This window comes from Thermobia domestica, chromosome 7 (genome assembly GCF_964235325.1).
Source record: "Thermobia domestica chromosome 7, izTheDome1.hap1.1, whole genome shotgun sequence".
NCBI lineage: Eukaryota > Metazoa > Arthropoda > Insecta > Zygentoma > Lepismatidae > Thermobia > Thermobia domestica.
Genome location: NC_137460.1, coordinates 294,255,638 through 294,273,423, shown reverse-complemented (window position 1 = coordinate 294,273,423; position 17,786 = coordinate 294,255,638). Strand labels below are relative to the sequence as shown.

At 34.3% G+C, this 17,786-nt stretch overlaps 1 protein-coding gene across 3 annotated transcripts in view; it reads right to left on the bottom strand.

Annotated features, from left to right (window-relative positions):
• The window catches only part of LOC145691057 (uncharacterized), a 235,495-nt gene that overhangs the window by 48,229 nt on the left and 169,480 nt on the right, over nucleotides 1-17,786 (bottom strand). The window contains exon 5 of one of the 3 annotated variants that reach the window (XM_081766698.1): nucleotides 11,663-12,726. The exons of the other annotated variants lie outside the window; for them this stretch is intronic. Coding sequence (XP_081622824.1) covers nucleotides 12,261-12,726 — 466 coding nt within the window. The 3' untranslated portion in view covers nucleotides 11,663-12,260. Of the gene's footprint in view, nucleotides 1-11,662; nucleotides 12,727-17,786 lie in introns of those variants that run through there. 3 annotated transcript variants of the gene reach the window in all.

Genomic DNA, 17,786 nt, shown 5'->3' with positions numbered 1-17,786 from the left:
TAAGTTGTTGGAAGAAAGCGTTGGGACTATTTCTCGTATAAACAAAGAGGGCCTTTTGCAGAGTCGTATTGACGTTTGATTAACACCATACTACAAGATTGACTAAAGGATGGTTATCAAAATTATATTCAGAGACTCTGATTAGGATGTAGTATTGGACGAAGTTAATCACAGGTGACTAATTAATCTAGAGCAGAAACTAATCTTTTACCCACGGTTTAGCGTGCAACACAACATTTCGTATTTCGTAATTCATGTATTTTAATTTTTACATACTACGCATGCACTCATCTACTTTTCCGTAGTTTCCACATTTACTTTACCGATGCGTTGGGGTTCTATAAGTTAATCATACCGAAATCATATTTGAGTTATGCTCATAGTAGACTCAGAATACCAAAAAGTGCCCTTTCCTTAGTAAAGAGTTAGTATGGTTACTAACTAGTCTGTGACTTATTTTCGAATTCTCTCTGAATACCGCCCAGAAAGTTTATAAATGATCAGTACGTGTTTCGGAAAAAAGTACAGAAAACTGATTATAATCAGACGTAAGGAAAGTCCCTCCGGAAAAACTTCAATTTTTTTGCTTCGAACTAACTAACTCTATCGCCTATGGAACCCGGAGGTTCAATTCCGCGTTCCCAGAAGCTCTCCATTGACTTCTATCCATAGCCAACTCCATCCCGTTTCTATTTTGTATTCCTATTTCTGCAAGATCCGTCTTAATATTGTCCTCCCTTCTGCGCCAAGTCTTCCTAATGGTCGTTTTCCGTTTGGTCTTCCAGTCAAGACTTTGAAAACGTTTCTACTTTCTTCCATTCTATCTACATGACCTGCCCACCTAAGCCTTCTAGACTTGATGACCCTAACAATGTTTGGGTAAACCGTATAAATTATGTAGTTCCTCGTTATGAAGTTTCCACCATTCCCCATTCCTCTTGGGTTCGAATATTCGCCTCAGGATCTTGTTCTCAAATAATTTCAATCTATGTTCTTCCCTCAGAGTAAGCGACCATATTTCGCAACCATACAGAACATCAGGCATGATAATCGTTTTATATAATTTAAGCTTTAAATTCCTCGACAGAATTCGCGTCGACAAGAGATTTTTAACTGAAGACTAACACGAATTCTCTGCTTTTAGTCAACATTTAATTTCTTCGTGAATATGATTTTCGTATGTTAATATTGATCCTAGATATTCACTTTACCATACGTATTATTTAATATTTTAACACATCCATTATTTGCCGTGTTACGGTCCCGATGCACTTCCATGTATTTAGTTTTCTCTGTATTTACTTTTAAACCCAATTCACTGCAAGCGTTTAATAAGACATCTGCATTTCTTTCTATTATTCACCTGTCATCCCGTATTAAATTTACGTCATCAGCATACGCCATAACTTGATTAACACCATTCAATTCTAGGCTCTGGTTGTTGTCTTTGATTTTTCTTATAGCGTATTCCAGGACAAAGTTGAATAATAATGGGACAAATGTGAATAATAATAAATTTTCGAAAAATAATGTTTCCAGCATATGTTATGCTAACTTTAGAATATTTTCTGCAACCCTATGTAATTGGTTCTTTTGAAGTCGATAATTTATTGAAGAACAGTATCATTTGTGGCTTCCAAACCATAACGGATATTAGTCCATTTTCAATAAGGTTCAGTCTTGCTCAGCAAATGAATTGTATTTCAAGACGTAACTTCTTCACAGTCAAGAGACCGAAATAATGAACTAAAACTTCGTGAAATGGCGTGGGATAGTTTCATATGACAGCCGCTAAACAGAGACGTCACTAAGCAGGAGGACAGCCGTCCCCACCCCAACCTCAATTTCAAATTTTGGGGGCAGTAAGACAGTTTTAGAAATCTTTTGATATGCAAAGTCTAACTGAACAATTATCCATCATTGAGAATGGCGTTCGGAACTTCAATTGTTAATCATTCCCACAATTCAGCGTTCACTATATAATGTTAACATCTTAAATTTATGAGCAGGGAGGGGGAAATTAGCCCTTCTGTTCCCTCGTTCCATCAATGTCCTTGTATAGCGGTTGTCCTATGAAACTCTAGCCCACATTTTTTCTGACTTTTACGAAATAGGCTACTATGTTTGCTAAGCAAAAGTGAACCTTTCTGAAAATGGACTTGGATCTCTTTTGCTCTGAACGTTATATATCTAAAATATATTTTTTTAAAACTAAGTTTGAGCCAAATTCATCCTTCAACGCAAATTCCTTCGAAACGCATAAAATTAGTTTGTTTAGCTTCATTAATTACAGTTTTGCGTCACTAGGAAGGCTATGAGAGAGGGCTTATTTTTTAAAGTGGAATTTAAACAACAGATTTTGAAATTTTATCTCGTATCGCTGTCAAATTCTGGACATCTCGTACTCTACTCCCACATTTTAATGTGAAAAGAGCAAAAATTGCGCCTTGTAGCGTGGTGCATACATACAAGACAGACGAAATGTAGATAAAGTCGTCTCAGGAGTCTCAGCGATGTTCGGCAATGATGTAACAATAAGTATCACGCTTTAATGGTTAGTTACGCGGGTGACTGTCATACCCTGCGCTGTCTCGCCTGATCCCTTCATACAAGCTATGCCAGTTGTAAAGTTTTTAAGAAATTTAGAACGGAGGTGGCGAGGACAAAATAAAATTTTCGTATTAAGATATTGGTGATACAAAACTAATTCTTACCTGACAAGTTCCCAGTTCCATCTCAACCACAAGACTCAAGTTAGAATCGCCAGAGACAATTTTTGGGTCAACACTTCTACTATTTGTTTGGGTTTCCAGTTTCTTCACAGCATTGCCCTTTTCATAATCATTCTTCATCCTTTAAACTAACGTATTCTTTACTACACGTTTTGTAACGGTCCCCTATGTTCGTTTTCTTGTCTCATGGAGTTTCAATTACTTTAATAAATTTCTTCCAAATGATGTCCTTTTTCCCGTAAAACTCATATTAAGCGATGCTAAGTTGTTGGGAGACAGAACAACATGTACTGTACCAACGAATACCTGCGATATTTTAATTTCAGAACCACAATTTAGCAAATAACCTGTTGCTTGTTTTCTGAATACAACACAAAAACTTGTTTCCATGATCACTCTTTTATTTATTTTTTTTAATTATCAGTTCTACAAGTAGCCCAAAACTTTCCACTACGACGCCTCCTCGCAAGTTAACTGATAAGCATTTAGGCAATACAATAAACGTTTAAAACAAGGGGGAAAATATGCAAAATAATTTGTACATCATCACATTGACTTGCTGTAACTACGAGAAATAAAAACATTCACACGGGAAGAAAACAGTCTACCGAATAGGGAGGACTTTTGACAATTTTCTTTCTCTGGTAGATTTTTTTATACAAAATTAAATTAAATTAGCATGTGTTTAAAACAAAATGTTTAAAACGCATATAAACTTTATTTTAAACAAAACAACCCTGTCAAAAATTTGAGTTCCATCACTTTTACATACTTGCATTTTATGATGTTAACACTACTGAAGGTACTTTATTTGATGACGACATGTTCACTCACAAACCAAATTTATTGGTGGCACAACATGTTACAACTGTATTCAAGATGAAGATATGCGTCATCCGTTTAAAATTTGTGGACCACGAGAACTCATCTTTCAAGATTACCCCATCAATGCCTTTCTTGCGTATTTACACCAACAAGGAGCCAATAGTAAGAACATTACATGTTTAGCACATAATTCTAAAGGATACGATGGTCATTTCACACTTAAATCCTTAGTGGGAGAACATAAACTTAAATAAACTCTGATTTTGAATGAAGCAAATATTTTAATCCAAGGCATTTCTTTTACCGGTGACCAAACAATATTTTCTTCACTTTTTAAGTGCTGCTGCAACCCAGATGTTTGAGGGATAATTACTGGACATCCATTATTATGGTGGAGATGAAATAAAAGTGAATGAGAGTTCATGACATGGTAAAACGAACTTCAGACGACACCCTTATTTTTCAAGAACAATTTGTGAAATACAACGTACAGGATGTCAATGTACTTCAACTGGCCTGTTTATCTTTTATGACAAATTTGGAAGCAGAGAAACATGTAAATCTATGAGAGTAGACAATAGCAATAGCAAGTGCCTGCAAACTCGTTTTTCGTCGAAATTTCTTGAAGCCCAATATCATTAGCATCATTCCTGAAAGAAACTACCGTTATAGAAATAATCTTGTATTGCACTTCAATTGATTGCTTACGTGGAGTAAACAGGACATCTTATTATACATTCTGTAACAGAAAAAGAAATTTCTGTTGCCCGTTTTCATCTGGCTGGTATGTCGGGGTAAACATCCTGATACACAAAAGCTTGTTCACGAATTTCAAGGTTCTAGTTTCCACAGGTGTTCGTAATATCCCTCTACAAGCCATAACCAGCATATTTTATGAAAATTCAGAAGACAGCATGAATTATCGTTACGAAAGTACACAGATTAAAATGGAAGTATTACTGTCTATGGGATATAAGGTGCACAAAGTGTCGAAGTGTGAATTCCATCACCTCTTAAAAGCTAATCCAGTATTTCCGTCTTATTGAAATACACATTCCTACAGCAATAAGGCATTGTTAACCCATGAGAGTTTTATGGCGGTCTTGTCAACACCATGAAATTTTATCATTTAGCAAATTAGAATGAAGATGAAGAAATTCGATACTTGGACAGAGGGCCTTATGCAGACTCACTTGGACGCGTGATTAGTGCTATACTAAAGAGTTAGACAAATGTATGTTTTCTCCAGTAGTCAGGCTTTCAGTATGATACTAATCATACTTCAAAACGACTCTACATAAGGCGGCGTTTCGTTGTATCCATTTATTAATAAGTGTGAACAATATCCAGTAGAGCACCCATGAATCTATTTACAGGGAGATCCAGAAGTACCTGCAATTAAAGATGTTAATGGATTAATCAAATTTAGCATCATTCTGCCAACAAATATCGTCCATCCTGTGCTCCCATTTTGCACCGATAAGAAGCTGTTGTTCCCACTTTCTGCTGCATGAGCCACTGAATTCAATCAAGATTCTCAATATAATCATTCGGACAGCGAACAACATCTGATAGGTACATGATTGTCCTACGAAATTCAAAACCAACAATATATTCAGAGAGTACAACAACGTGAAGGAATTACTTTGTATAGATTGAATACGGTAACTAATTCAGGACGTCACAGTTTCGCGAAACTTTGCTTAAGTTTGATGTGGGAGCACCTTGCCATGAGAGATAATTTCAGTCAGCCTCCATGGTTAAGTTTTCAAAACAACTAGCTGATTTTGAAAAATGGCATACCTCAAGATATTCGTGTATGGAAGACAGAAAGATTACGCTTTAAGGAATCTAAGATCCCGATACGAAGTCAACAAATTATATTTGCGAAATTAGATGACTTACAGTGAATTACAATGCAATCCAGAAGCAAAATTTCAATAATTTGGTACAATTTATTGTAAAACAATCCCGTGAGAAAACATCGATTAATGCGCTCTTAAAATTTTCAGGACACGAAATCACAGTCTTACAAAAGCAGAAGAAAAACACAGTTTGAACACTGATACCTGAAAATTATGAAACAATACCATACGGATATAAGAAAACTAAAACAGAATATTATGTACGCCTACAATCGTTATATTTACTTTTATCCCCAAACCATTCTTCCTGCCCATATCTTATTTCCCAATATCATCAATACGTCGAAGAAAAAGAACAAACAAACCAACCACATCAGCTATGACCAGAGTGCAACCCGTGATGGAATCTCCACCTCATTTGCCAAGTCCAAGACCGAAACGAATGCCAAGACATAATCGGAGACCAACCGTGAAACAAATTACCGTACAGAAAAAGATTTACCTTTAATTATTTTGTGTGTAACTTAACATATAAACACTGAACGTTGTTCAATATCTACAATACGTATTTTCCTTACTTTAGGATTCATCTGAGCTTTCAGTTTCTTATATTCGCAAACCAAATTCATGAGCTTTGACGAAAACTGAACGCACTGTATCGAGTACATGAAGAAAAAGGAAACCATTAACAATAGTTAACTTGTATTTATTAAATATCTTTAGCACAAATGGAATCCAGTTTGAAAACTTTAACCATTCTCATAGTAGTTTTAAGGTTAAACAATTTCTTTTCTTTTTCTCATTTCTCTCTCTCTCTCTTCTTACAATGATCATTTTAATTTGTTGTCTGCCTGGTGATAATTGTTGATGTTCATTAAACTTCTGATAGTTTGTTGTGTGTGTAAGTTGATTCATCTAGTCGCTAGATGTCAATAATTTGTTTTTTGGAGGAAAAAAAAGATTACCAAGCACATTAACATATCTTATTTTTCTACTGCAGAATTTGCTTCATGTACCAGCAGAAGGGGAATCACAAACACACTTTTACCACTACACAGCTACGAAGAAGAATCAGCTCAGGTGAATGTATACCTGCTTGAATAGAGAAAATATTTTGTTAATATATGTGTTGCTTGAAAAATATTTATTTCACATCCAGAAATTCAAATTCAGTTTTTCTGAAAGACGTTTTGACGGTACAAAAAAAAACTATTTTTTAAAACATATATTGAAATTCGGGTTAACTATATTTTTTCTAATCACAATTTACTGGTAAAAGAGAATTTCCATCTGCACTAAAATTTCAGAAACAGAATTTTCTGAAGTCGAAACTTCATTGTTTTAGGAATGTAAAAAAGTCGTTCAAAATGTTTAATTCAGAGAATTTCAAAAATAATTTAATCTTTCCTAACATTTCAGAAAACCGTTTCAGAATTTTTAGTTTTCAATTGAAATTTTCAACAAACTTTGGTAAAAAAAACTTTCAAGTCTTAAAAATTCCAAAACTAATTTTTTGATAGGAAAGACATGGAAGTGCTCCGAACAAATGAATAAACTTATTCTGATGAAAGGACATAGTGTTGGTAACACTGAGCAATCTCGCAACCATTGTTGACTATTTTTTTAGTAATTCATTAACCTGATTTCACAGTTTAGTGTCACGAAGGCGCTGACTTACAGCTTAACATGAAATCCAAACGATATGAGCACTGTTAGGCTTGAAGCTAGGTCTCTGACAAAACTGAACATTTTAAACAAACTAATAGCATTAGGAGCTGGTAAGCATTTTTTCTCAAAACACATTAAGCTAAATTAAGTTTATATTTATGTCGTTTTGCTATGTTTAAATTACCATTGACTAGCACTGATTATTTGATTGGTTGAGGTTTAATAGGAACGTCAGCGTCGAGGATATTTGTTCAGGTCACGATCAACATGACTGCCGTAAATAAAATTTAAAAGCAAACATATCAAAATATAACAAAAATACTGCTGAAAAACAAAAGTACAATACTAAAAGAAGAGACAAAATTATAAATATAGGAAGTAACAATACATAGCAAATATATAAAAATAACAATCAATTGTAAATATAAGTAGTAGACCCGCTCGTATATCTAGTTGAGTCAGCAAAAAAAAAAAAAAAAATTGAGTGGTCTAAGGTCAATGATCTAGGAGTATGGTCCAGGGTTATTGACCTAAACATATGTAGAAACACCCCCTTAAATTTTGTTAAATGCAAAATTAAAAATTTGGTATGGTAGGATAGGAGCGGTGCGTGTACCTCTGTAAGTTACGATGATCCATCTGGTATCTTTTCTTACGCAAAAAATTGCCAAAAATGTAAATTTCAGAGATTTTCGACCTAATTTTTGTCTTAGTCTTATTATGTTATATGGCTACATGAGTGTACAGGGGTCCATTTATTTTATAAGTCATAAGTACATTGGTGGTACCCTTTTGAGATTTGGGAGGGATACACTGGTGCACCCCTTTTATTGTGAATTGTCAAAAACAAGAATTAATAAATATTCCATAGGATCCTAACATACATCATTATAAATTTTGGTGATGAATCTCGTTCTCTCTCATGAAGAAAAAATTGCTAACATTACTACAAGCACGTGCTTCTACGAGGTCGGTTATTTATGTAATTATTCCATTTAATGATGGCTGTATATGATTATATGATTATATGATGTCTACAGTTCATTTTCTTTCACAGAACATGGATACATTGATGCAGCCCTCTTAAAATTTGGGAGTGGTACCTACAACCACACTTTAAATTTGATACTGATCAAAAAATAAATAATTGATAAGTATTACCTAGGTTTTTAATATATATCATAATACCTAGGTACATTAGAGCGGTCCATCTATTTCCCTTTCACGAATGTAAAATTGACAATTACTAGTATGGTCACGAGCTCGGTTATTGATCTAATTTATCTGCTTTGATGAGACTTTATTACATTATAGTATTATATGAATAAGTAAAGGTTTATTAAATATAATGGTGTACCAAATTTAACGGCACATTAGCGGACCGATCTTAAAATTTAGCGGTTCATTGGCTCACTCCTTAAAATTGGAAATTGTCAAAAGCAAAATTTGATAAATATCTTCTAGGATCCTAGTATATACCACTTAAATTTGGGTGATTCAGCTTATTTCCGTCTTTGAGAAAATAATTGCCAAAATATTAGTAAGATCACGAAACCGGTTATTAACCTAATTTTTCTTTTTTGATGAAGTCTTAGTATCGTATATGGTTAAACGGGTGAGAGTAAGGATTCATTTCTTTTTACAAAAAGATGATACAAATATTAATTTCGTGTACCGCACAAATTTATCTGCTCTTTGAATATTTAGATAATGCGTAGAACGGGTGTTCGTAGAGCACTGTGATTTCGTCGATCCTGGCTGAGTTCTCACGTAACTATTTTCTTGTTACATTGAAACGAAATCCAGCTCATCTTCATTCCTTTCTAAAGTACTCAGTATTATGTCTTACGTAGAATTAGCAAATTAGTTTCTTGCACTACAATATGACGCCTTCTATAAAATCTGTCTCTTGCGTCATTTTTCTGCAGGGATCATTAACTTCTTTTGCGGACAGTTACCCCAAGCCAATCAAGTGATTCTCTTTACTCCACACTAACTTGTCCGCGTCGAAGTTAGACTCTTCCACCCTCTTGTTCATTAACGGGGCTCGCTGGTCCACAGTTACTGCATTACAACAATTTTATAAAGTCTAAAAATATGATAAAATATTCATTTTTAATTTTTATAAGCTATATGTAGGTAAACATTTACACGTTGAACTTCCTAAGGAAGTCTTACTTACACACGAGGTTGGAAGCAGGATCTACATCATGCCACCTTAAAAATGCTTAGTCATTGTGTGCCTCTTATTCACTAACACTCGCAGAGTTCTTCAAATTTGAAGAGCGAACGAGAAATACCTTTTCTTGTATATCGTTTTACCATTGTAGCATTAGGTAGCAGCACAATAAATGCACATAGAGAGCAATACATACTCAAAGCATCACAATCATTTGGTATAAAACGCAACATTTTCGTTTATATAATGCAATAAAATTATGCACAAAATTGGAGCAGTTACAACTTGCATATGCATACCCTTTTTAAATGATTATCGATCCAAAGTCTACTCATAAGATTTGAAAATAATATGTAATATATCAAATAGCGTTTTAGTAAAAGAATTTCAATCTCATATGTGCTTAAGTAACAAACAGATAAGTTTATTTTTTTAACTTTCAGGATACTAATTTTATGGCAGTAAAATTTTAATTTCAATAATAATCTTAATATTAATAATATATAGTAGTACGTAGTTTTCTTTATTTCAATGACTTCCGTAATTTTTAATAAGATAGTGTGCCAAGGGCAGCTTTAGGATTTTAATTTTGGGTAGGACCGCTCCCTCGCTTATGGATGCATTTACACATGATTGAATAATGACAGTAGGAAATTACTTTTACAGTAGTGGTTGATGCTATTTGTTAAATAATTATCTACCATTATTATAAACAGGGGAAAATATATTTACTCTTTGTTATATCTTTTAGCGTTTTTATATTTTTCAAAATTTTTGGGTAGGCCCATGCCTACACGGTCTGCACGTTAGCGCCGGCAATGTCGAGAGCCTGTATTTTTTCATACGAAAATCGTTTAGAGTTAACGGTAAAGTATGGCTAGAAAACTATTACATCTTGCTGAAATAGAATTTTCACATTGAATATGTGCAACTTGCTTTGCTTCAATCTGCCCCGCCAATCGAGGCTTGCAAATGAAGATTATTTTCCTTTTATTTACGGGATTACCGTTTCAAGATTGACAATATTTAACTCTCTTTCTTTCTATATAAATATGCATGTGTGTGTGTGTGTGTATGTGTTTTATACTTGTATGTTAGACAAGCATGTTTTCATTCTGGAAGGAATAATCTAAATTTGCACATGTCAATTATAAGTGCAAAAAGTTTTTATCTGGTAACCTTTAAATGCATAGGAAAAATTACGTTGATGTGATCGTATAATTTCGATCGAGGCCAGTTTTGTTCTCTATGTCCATTATCTTTTAACCAGAAGATCATCATCTGTTCTATTAACCTGTGCATACATCGGTTTAAAAATCAAAATGAACCAAGTATAGTCTACTAGGCCGAAAAACAGTAAGAGGAAATGTCCATATTAGAAACAAAAATACAGAAAATTTGGAATGTGCATGTGGACAAAACAACACTGTTGGGAATTAGAGACTTGCAAACTCGCAAAAAATTATATGGCGACATAAGTTACCCTTCACACAATGAACAATGGAGAAGGAATTCCCTAACTCTTCTCTCATTCCGTCATTGCTGTCAAACTGTGCTCAAACTTGGAACCACTCTTGACTAGAAGTACAACATATTTTTATGTTGTGGAATCTTTTTTGCGCCCATTCAATATCGTTCAAATATACATTTTTGTCTTGTGAGTCCGTGGTTTTTCTTATGCCTATAACCGCTCAATTGGTTTTCAAGTTCAAAATACCTTGAAATCTTTGGAACTGACCAGGCTCTCAATTCATTAACTTCGCTTTTATTTTGATGATAGGAATAATCTCTTAGTTCCTTGATCTCATTTATTTATATTTCACGATACTCTATTCTAGTTATGGACTTTTCCAAAACGGATCAAAAATTGGTGCGTACAATATCGCTGTAATTTTTCTTCTTTATATTTTCAAAGTTCGAGAAAATACATTTGATCTGCATAATTTTCTGTAAAGGATATCGATTTAGGATCTACTTGTTCACCTCAACTATAGGTTGGTGGGCAACATGGAAATTTTAGAACTTTTCTCTCTCTGAAGATAGAGAAGTTTTATGAGGCGAATATATTTATGAAATAACGAGTCTCAAAACTGATATATTAATGCCGTTACTTACATAAAACACAACCTTTTATACAGATCTTATATTATGTCTACAAGATCAAAGTATTCTTTTTCTTCATTGTTTTTCAGTAGGGAACGGACGATGTTTATGAGTCAGAATGCTGTAGTTACTACCTACGCATTTTCTCTTATAAAGCAGATTTGTAATTTACTAATATTTTCGTACAAAAAACTACAAAACATACTTCTATAATTAACATACTATTGGAAATTAACATTTTCTTGTTGCTATTAACAAAAAAATATTAAGAATTAACATTTACGCTATTAAGAAATGTGACGATAATTATAAACGCGATATATTTTTATAATATTGTCTTAATAAATTCTATATTAATAACTTACCATGCTTCAGATTCTTAACTATAGTGTGCGATATTAAATATATTATTATTATTCAAGTTCAATCATAAAGGAACACAAAGTCTTTTCTAGAAAGATGATTTTGTTCTCATGCTTTGAGAAACACTTTTATAAATCAAAAATTAGTTCTAATATTTTAAATAAAGGAAAAATTACAAAATGTAAAAAAACACAAAAAAATCAATTTGAAGCATGCTTCTGTTTACGCAATTCCTCTTTTTTTATGACTTATATAATGCTTTTGAAGATAATAATTTCGACCAAAACTTTTTCCACACTCTTTGCAAGAGAACGGCTTCACTCCCGTGTGAAGTAACGAATGTTTCTTAAGATTCTGTAAATGCCCAAATGCTAAACCGCATTGGTTAGACGGGAACGATTTTTCACCTGTGTGTGTCAACATATATCTCTTAGCTTGATCTTTTTGAGTGAAAGATTTACCACATAAGTCACAAGAATGTGATTTTATACCACAATGAATTAACATATGCTGCTTAAGATTACTTTAAATAGAAAATTTCTTACTGCAAGCGATACAAGAAAACCTCTCGCCCGTATGAACTATTCTATGACGCATCATGCTAGATCTGACTAAGAAATATTTTCCACAGAGAACACAAGAAAACGGCTTTTCCTCTTTATGAATTAATAAGTGTCTTGACAAGTGAGATTTTTGAGAAAATGATTTATAGCAGTGAACGCAAGCAAACGGTTTTTCCCCTGTATGAATTAATAAGTGTCTTGACAAATGGGCTTTTTGAGAAAATGATTTGTTGCACTGAGCGCAAGTATACGATTTCTCCCATTTATGAAATAATAAATATCGTAACATGTCGTCTTTTTGAGAAAATAATTTGTTGCACTGAGTGCATTTAAACGCAATTTCGTGTTTATGAATTAAACACTCTGAAATATTATGCTCCTGAATGCTGCTGGATTCGTTGCAAACATCATCTTGTGCGTCAAAAGTCCTAGTAAAGTAAATGAAAAAAATATTAAAATTAACGCTTGGAACAAAAAAATTACCGGTCTCCTAAGTAATGCTATAAATACTTACATCATTTAACCAAAAATGTGTTATACTAACCTCTGCATATTAAAATTATATTTATCATTCACACTAACGCTATGGGGCATGGATCTCTAACCCTTAACGGTTCACTACCTTTTCAGTCTGCTTTCGGTACTGCTTGCAAAACAACATATCCACAGACTACTTCCGGCGTAAAATTCATGAGAATTGTCACCAGAGGGCAACAGCTGCTCTACCATCGCGGAAAGTATGTACACAAATAACCACAACAAACAATTCCTGAAAATAATACTCTTCAAACACAATATGCAAGATCAAAAAATGTGTAACCAAAAGGTTACGAAAACTCGTTAAGGGCTAATTGGATAACCCAGGTAATCTTATGTATCCTGATTAGTCTTATGCATTCCCTGGTCCCTGGCCCCTGAGTAAGCATATGCAAAATTTCAATAGGTGATGCAATCCCGGGCGAAACTACCTCTGTATCATTCGCACTAACGCTATTTTCCACGGGGCCCCTACAATGGATAATCAAAGTTAGACAGATCCAGGTCCTTCCTACTCCCATGCCTCAAAGACAAATATAAAGATTTTTTATCCTGAAAAGAAACTTCCTGAACCGTATGTAATTGGTATCCTCTGGCATTTTTCGCGATCAAAACGTGAAGATGGTGGAAGCATTATATGAACTTTCCCTTCCAGTAATCAAATATTTTTTTGAAATGATAGTATTGGTGAGAGACTTACCAAACCTTGCATATATAGAGAAAACAAAATTATACTTGCGGAAGAAAGCCAGATAACACTTGACAAAATACACTTTCACAGAATACTATGAGACGCAGAATTACTGAAATGGCCTTGGATTTAAATGATCAGGTTGCTGAAGATGTAAAAAAATCATCGCGTTGCCCTAGAATGTCATGATTCCACGGACATATCTTCATGTTGTCATTTAATAGTGTAGTATCAGTTTGAAAATGAAAAGATGTTAATGGAAGAAATATCGGTTTCAAAACGTTCCTGATGCTTTTTCAGCAATCTTAGGTTTAAGGTATGAATTTATGAAGCTGGAGTAGTATGTGGGTCAGTTAAGAACACCTTTATGCCTTTGGGTCTCTGGCCCAAGGATCATGGTCTAGAGATGCATAGGATCACCCCAGGAGCGTATAAGGCTGCTTTCCAAGCAAATGGATACCTTGACGCAACTCAGGAAGAGTGTATATGGTCTGCAAAGTCTCGTTTCCTTTTATGAGTATAAAATTACAAAAATATAAATTTTGGAGTCCTTGGATCTATTTTGTTCTCTATAACGAGATCTTGTTACTGTATATGATTATGTGATTGAGAACAGAAGTTCAGGACAAGAGTACATTAACGTCCCTCCTGGAGGAAAATATGACCCCGTCCTTAAATTTTGGAAGTTGATATGATATGGTAACATAGAACCAGGTTTTGTACGTCGTGATCCATCTCGTTCCTTTTAATGGGTATAAAACTGCCAAAATCAAAGTTTTTGGACCTTAAGGATTTGCCTTCTTTAATGATGGTTTATTATGTAATAGATGAGTATAATTTTATAAAGTCGTCCCTGGAGATTAATGTTAGACCCAACTTAAATCTTGTAATTTGCCAAATTTTAAATTTTGGTATGGTAATTGTAGGACTATAGTATGTATTTCGTGATTCATCTCGTTTCCTTGCAGAGCTCCCTCGTGGCTAAGCGGTTAGCGTACGCGCCTGTGGCGCGGAAGACCCAGGTTCGATTCCCGGCGGGAGCTCATGTGGTTCGGATTCCACGTTAATCAGTAGGTCCACGTCTCATATAGCCTCGCTGCTGAAAGGGACGCTAAACTAAAAATCAACTCAACTCAACTCGTTTCCTTGCATGGGTACTAATATCTTAGTTATGATTGGGTTTCAATGATATGTGCCATTATCTTAGTCTTTTCTGAATTGGTCGATGACGAATATAAGATTCAAATTTGTATTTCTAAATCCTACACTAGTGAAGACTTAATCTGTGTGTGAATTTATCAGCGGTTGATGTTTGCTTTAACAGAGTGAATTTTAAAATTCAACTGACCGAGCTATTTTTTGAAATTCAACTGAACGAATTTGAGGTAACTGAGGTTTTATTTTCCAGATATTTTATTGAAACGTAGTATATGTATCATTGTATTGGAATGTCGAATTTTGAGACTTTGTTCTCAGACGCATAGATAAATTTTAGTTCCTCAGTGAATTTAAAACAGGGCGCTTCAGTGGAAGAGTTGCGACAATTGCAAAACTATTTAGTGGATTACAAAATTACAGTATATACCACTTTTACCGGAGAGGATAATCTCTTTGAAGGATATTGTGGTGAAGACAAAATTCCAATCAATTTGATATGTCTCAAGTCTCACTATGACGTAATGACGTCACTAATATCCGTTTTCGCTTCTATTTATTAGTGTTTAGTATGCCATAAAAACGTAATAACTATTCTGCACATGCCAAGCACATTTTATCCATGTGTGAGAAATGTTTACAAAAACCGCAATGCAGCAAGACCAATGTTGAAAAGCGGTATTCAGAATGCAATTCAGAGTTTTATTGTGAGACAGGCTACACAAAATACCCTACAGCATCATATCTTAAGGTCCAATCGGCATGCAAGATGATGAAACGGTGTTCCAAATGCCTACTCATTTATTCGTTTGTACATACAGGTGAAATACAACATCACCGTTCAGACGTTTTTTGTAATCTATGTCATTAGTATGTTTCATCGTCCCACCAATGCTATAGTAAAATCGTTCAAACCGTCCCCAGGCGGCTACAAAGGAAGCGGAACACCATTGAAGAAAACAGCGTATTTTTTTGTTACTTTGGAGGGATAATTCAACATGTCCTTCCGGTTGAGGGTGTCCTGCCAGTTGACTTGCTGGAAAAGAAAGCGATGTTGCAATTTTCAGCCTCTTGCTTACTGATTCTTTAGTAGTCTTCGCAAAAAGACAGATTTATCTAGTTTTCCGTTACTTTTGTTTTCGTTGCATCTTCCTCCTTCCGTCTCCTTTGGCTTCAAGGGCATAATTGTGGGACGTCAAACTGAAAAATTTCATTTAATTTGGATATGTTGTAATGAAGAGAAAAAAGAAATCAATTGTTAGTTTCATAATATGTGCTTATATTACTCTTAAATATAGCATATTGTTAATATTATGTAACTTCCATAACGATAACGCTTGTACGAACCAAACATGTTCAGTGGTTCGCCTCTGTCCATCCACCCCCCGGAAAGGCAGTGTCGCAAAAGCCCGATGAGAAAAAATACAATCTTTCTTTGACACTCCCAGAAATCCATCCCTGACCCCCCTGTCCATACTATTATACTGAATTTCTTTAATGATTTTTGTGTTTTACTATTATTATTATTATTATTATTATTATTATTATTATTATTATTATTAAATAATGTATCCATCGATAATAAAAGTTTAGCGATTGCAACAACGTATTACTTCGACACCGAACACGTGTCGTTTATGGCTTATTTGGAGTGTTATTTATGAAGGCGGTTAGGGTATATTTTCTGCTTTAGCACAAATGAAGCCGGTTGGGGAGCAATAGAACATCTTGACATGATGCCTAATGACACAATTAAAAACCAAGGGTGGAATTTTTTAAAAAAGAATAAAACGTGTTTAAAACATGAAAAGAACGTTCAAAATGTTTTAAACATGTTTTAGTGCACACACACACACACACACACAAACACAATATAAACATTTTGAACAGTTTAAAACATGATTTTAAACATATATTTCAAAATCGTGCAATAACTTATATGTTAAGACGTTTTGCTTTTTACATATAATCGACCTCTTCATTTATTTTATTCTGTTTAAGACTACACTGTATTGGGTACAGAATATTTCCGTATAGATTAGTAATTCTCAACTTGTTTCATATCATGACCTCTTTTATAACAGTCTTTTGTCAGTGACACTTGAAACTAGTTTTAGACTTTAAATCTACCTACTAAGAAAATTTTACACAATTATCTATATAGATGGTGAAACAAAAGTCCTCACTAATCTTGTGTGTTGAGAAAGGGTTGAGGGAGAATGATGAAACTTGGAAGTGATCTGACACATCAGATGGTGCTATCAAGCATCATGATGGTCATCTTTGATTGGTATTCGATATTTTTTAAATGCAATGCGAGTCATATGTTTCACGGCTAGAATTTTATCAGAAATACGCTTGTGAAGTTACTTTAGCCTTAAAAGAAGTAGTTTCGGCGTTACTGCTTCTGAGAGTTTTCTAATTATGACCTTAGGGGCTAAGCTAGTGTTTCATTGAGGCGGGTGAGATTTTAGATGCAAAATTTGATTATTATTTCAGAACACTGATGTTAATAGAATTATTTTCAAATAATACATTTTCGAAAAGTAATGTTTCCAGCCCATGTTGTGCTAACTTTAGAATATTTTCTGCAAGCCTATATAATTGGGTCTTTTGAAGGCAGTAATTTATTGAAGAAAAATAATATTTGTGGCTCCAGAGCACAATGGATACAAGTCCATTTTCAATAAGATTCAGTCTTGCTCAGCAAATGAATTGTATTTCAAAACGTAAAATCTTCGCAGTCAAGAGCCGGAGATAATGAACCTAAAATCTCGTGTAATGGCGTGGGATAGTTTCGTATGCCAGCCGCTAGACAGGTACGTAAGTAGGCAGGAGGACAGTCGCCCCAACCCCAGCCTCAATTTCAAATTTTTAGGACAGTAAGGCAGTTTTTAGAAATCTTTTGATAAGTAAAGTCCAAGAGAACAGTAATGCATCATTGAGTATTGCCTTCGGAAATTCACTTGTTAATCATTCTCACGCTGCAGCGTTCACAATATAATTTTAATATCTTAAATTTACGAGCAGGGAGAGGGAACTACCTTTTCTGTTCCCTCGTTCCATCAGTGTCCTTGTCTAGCGGTTGTCCTATTAAACTCTTGC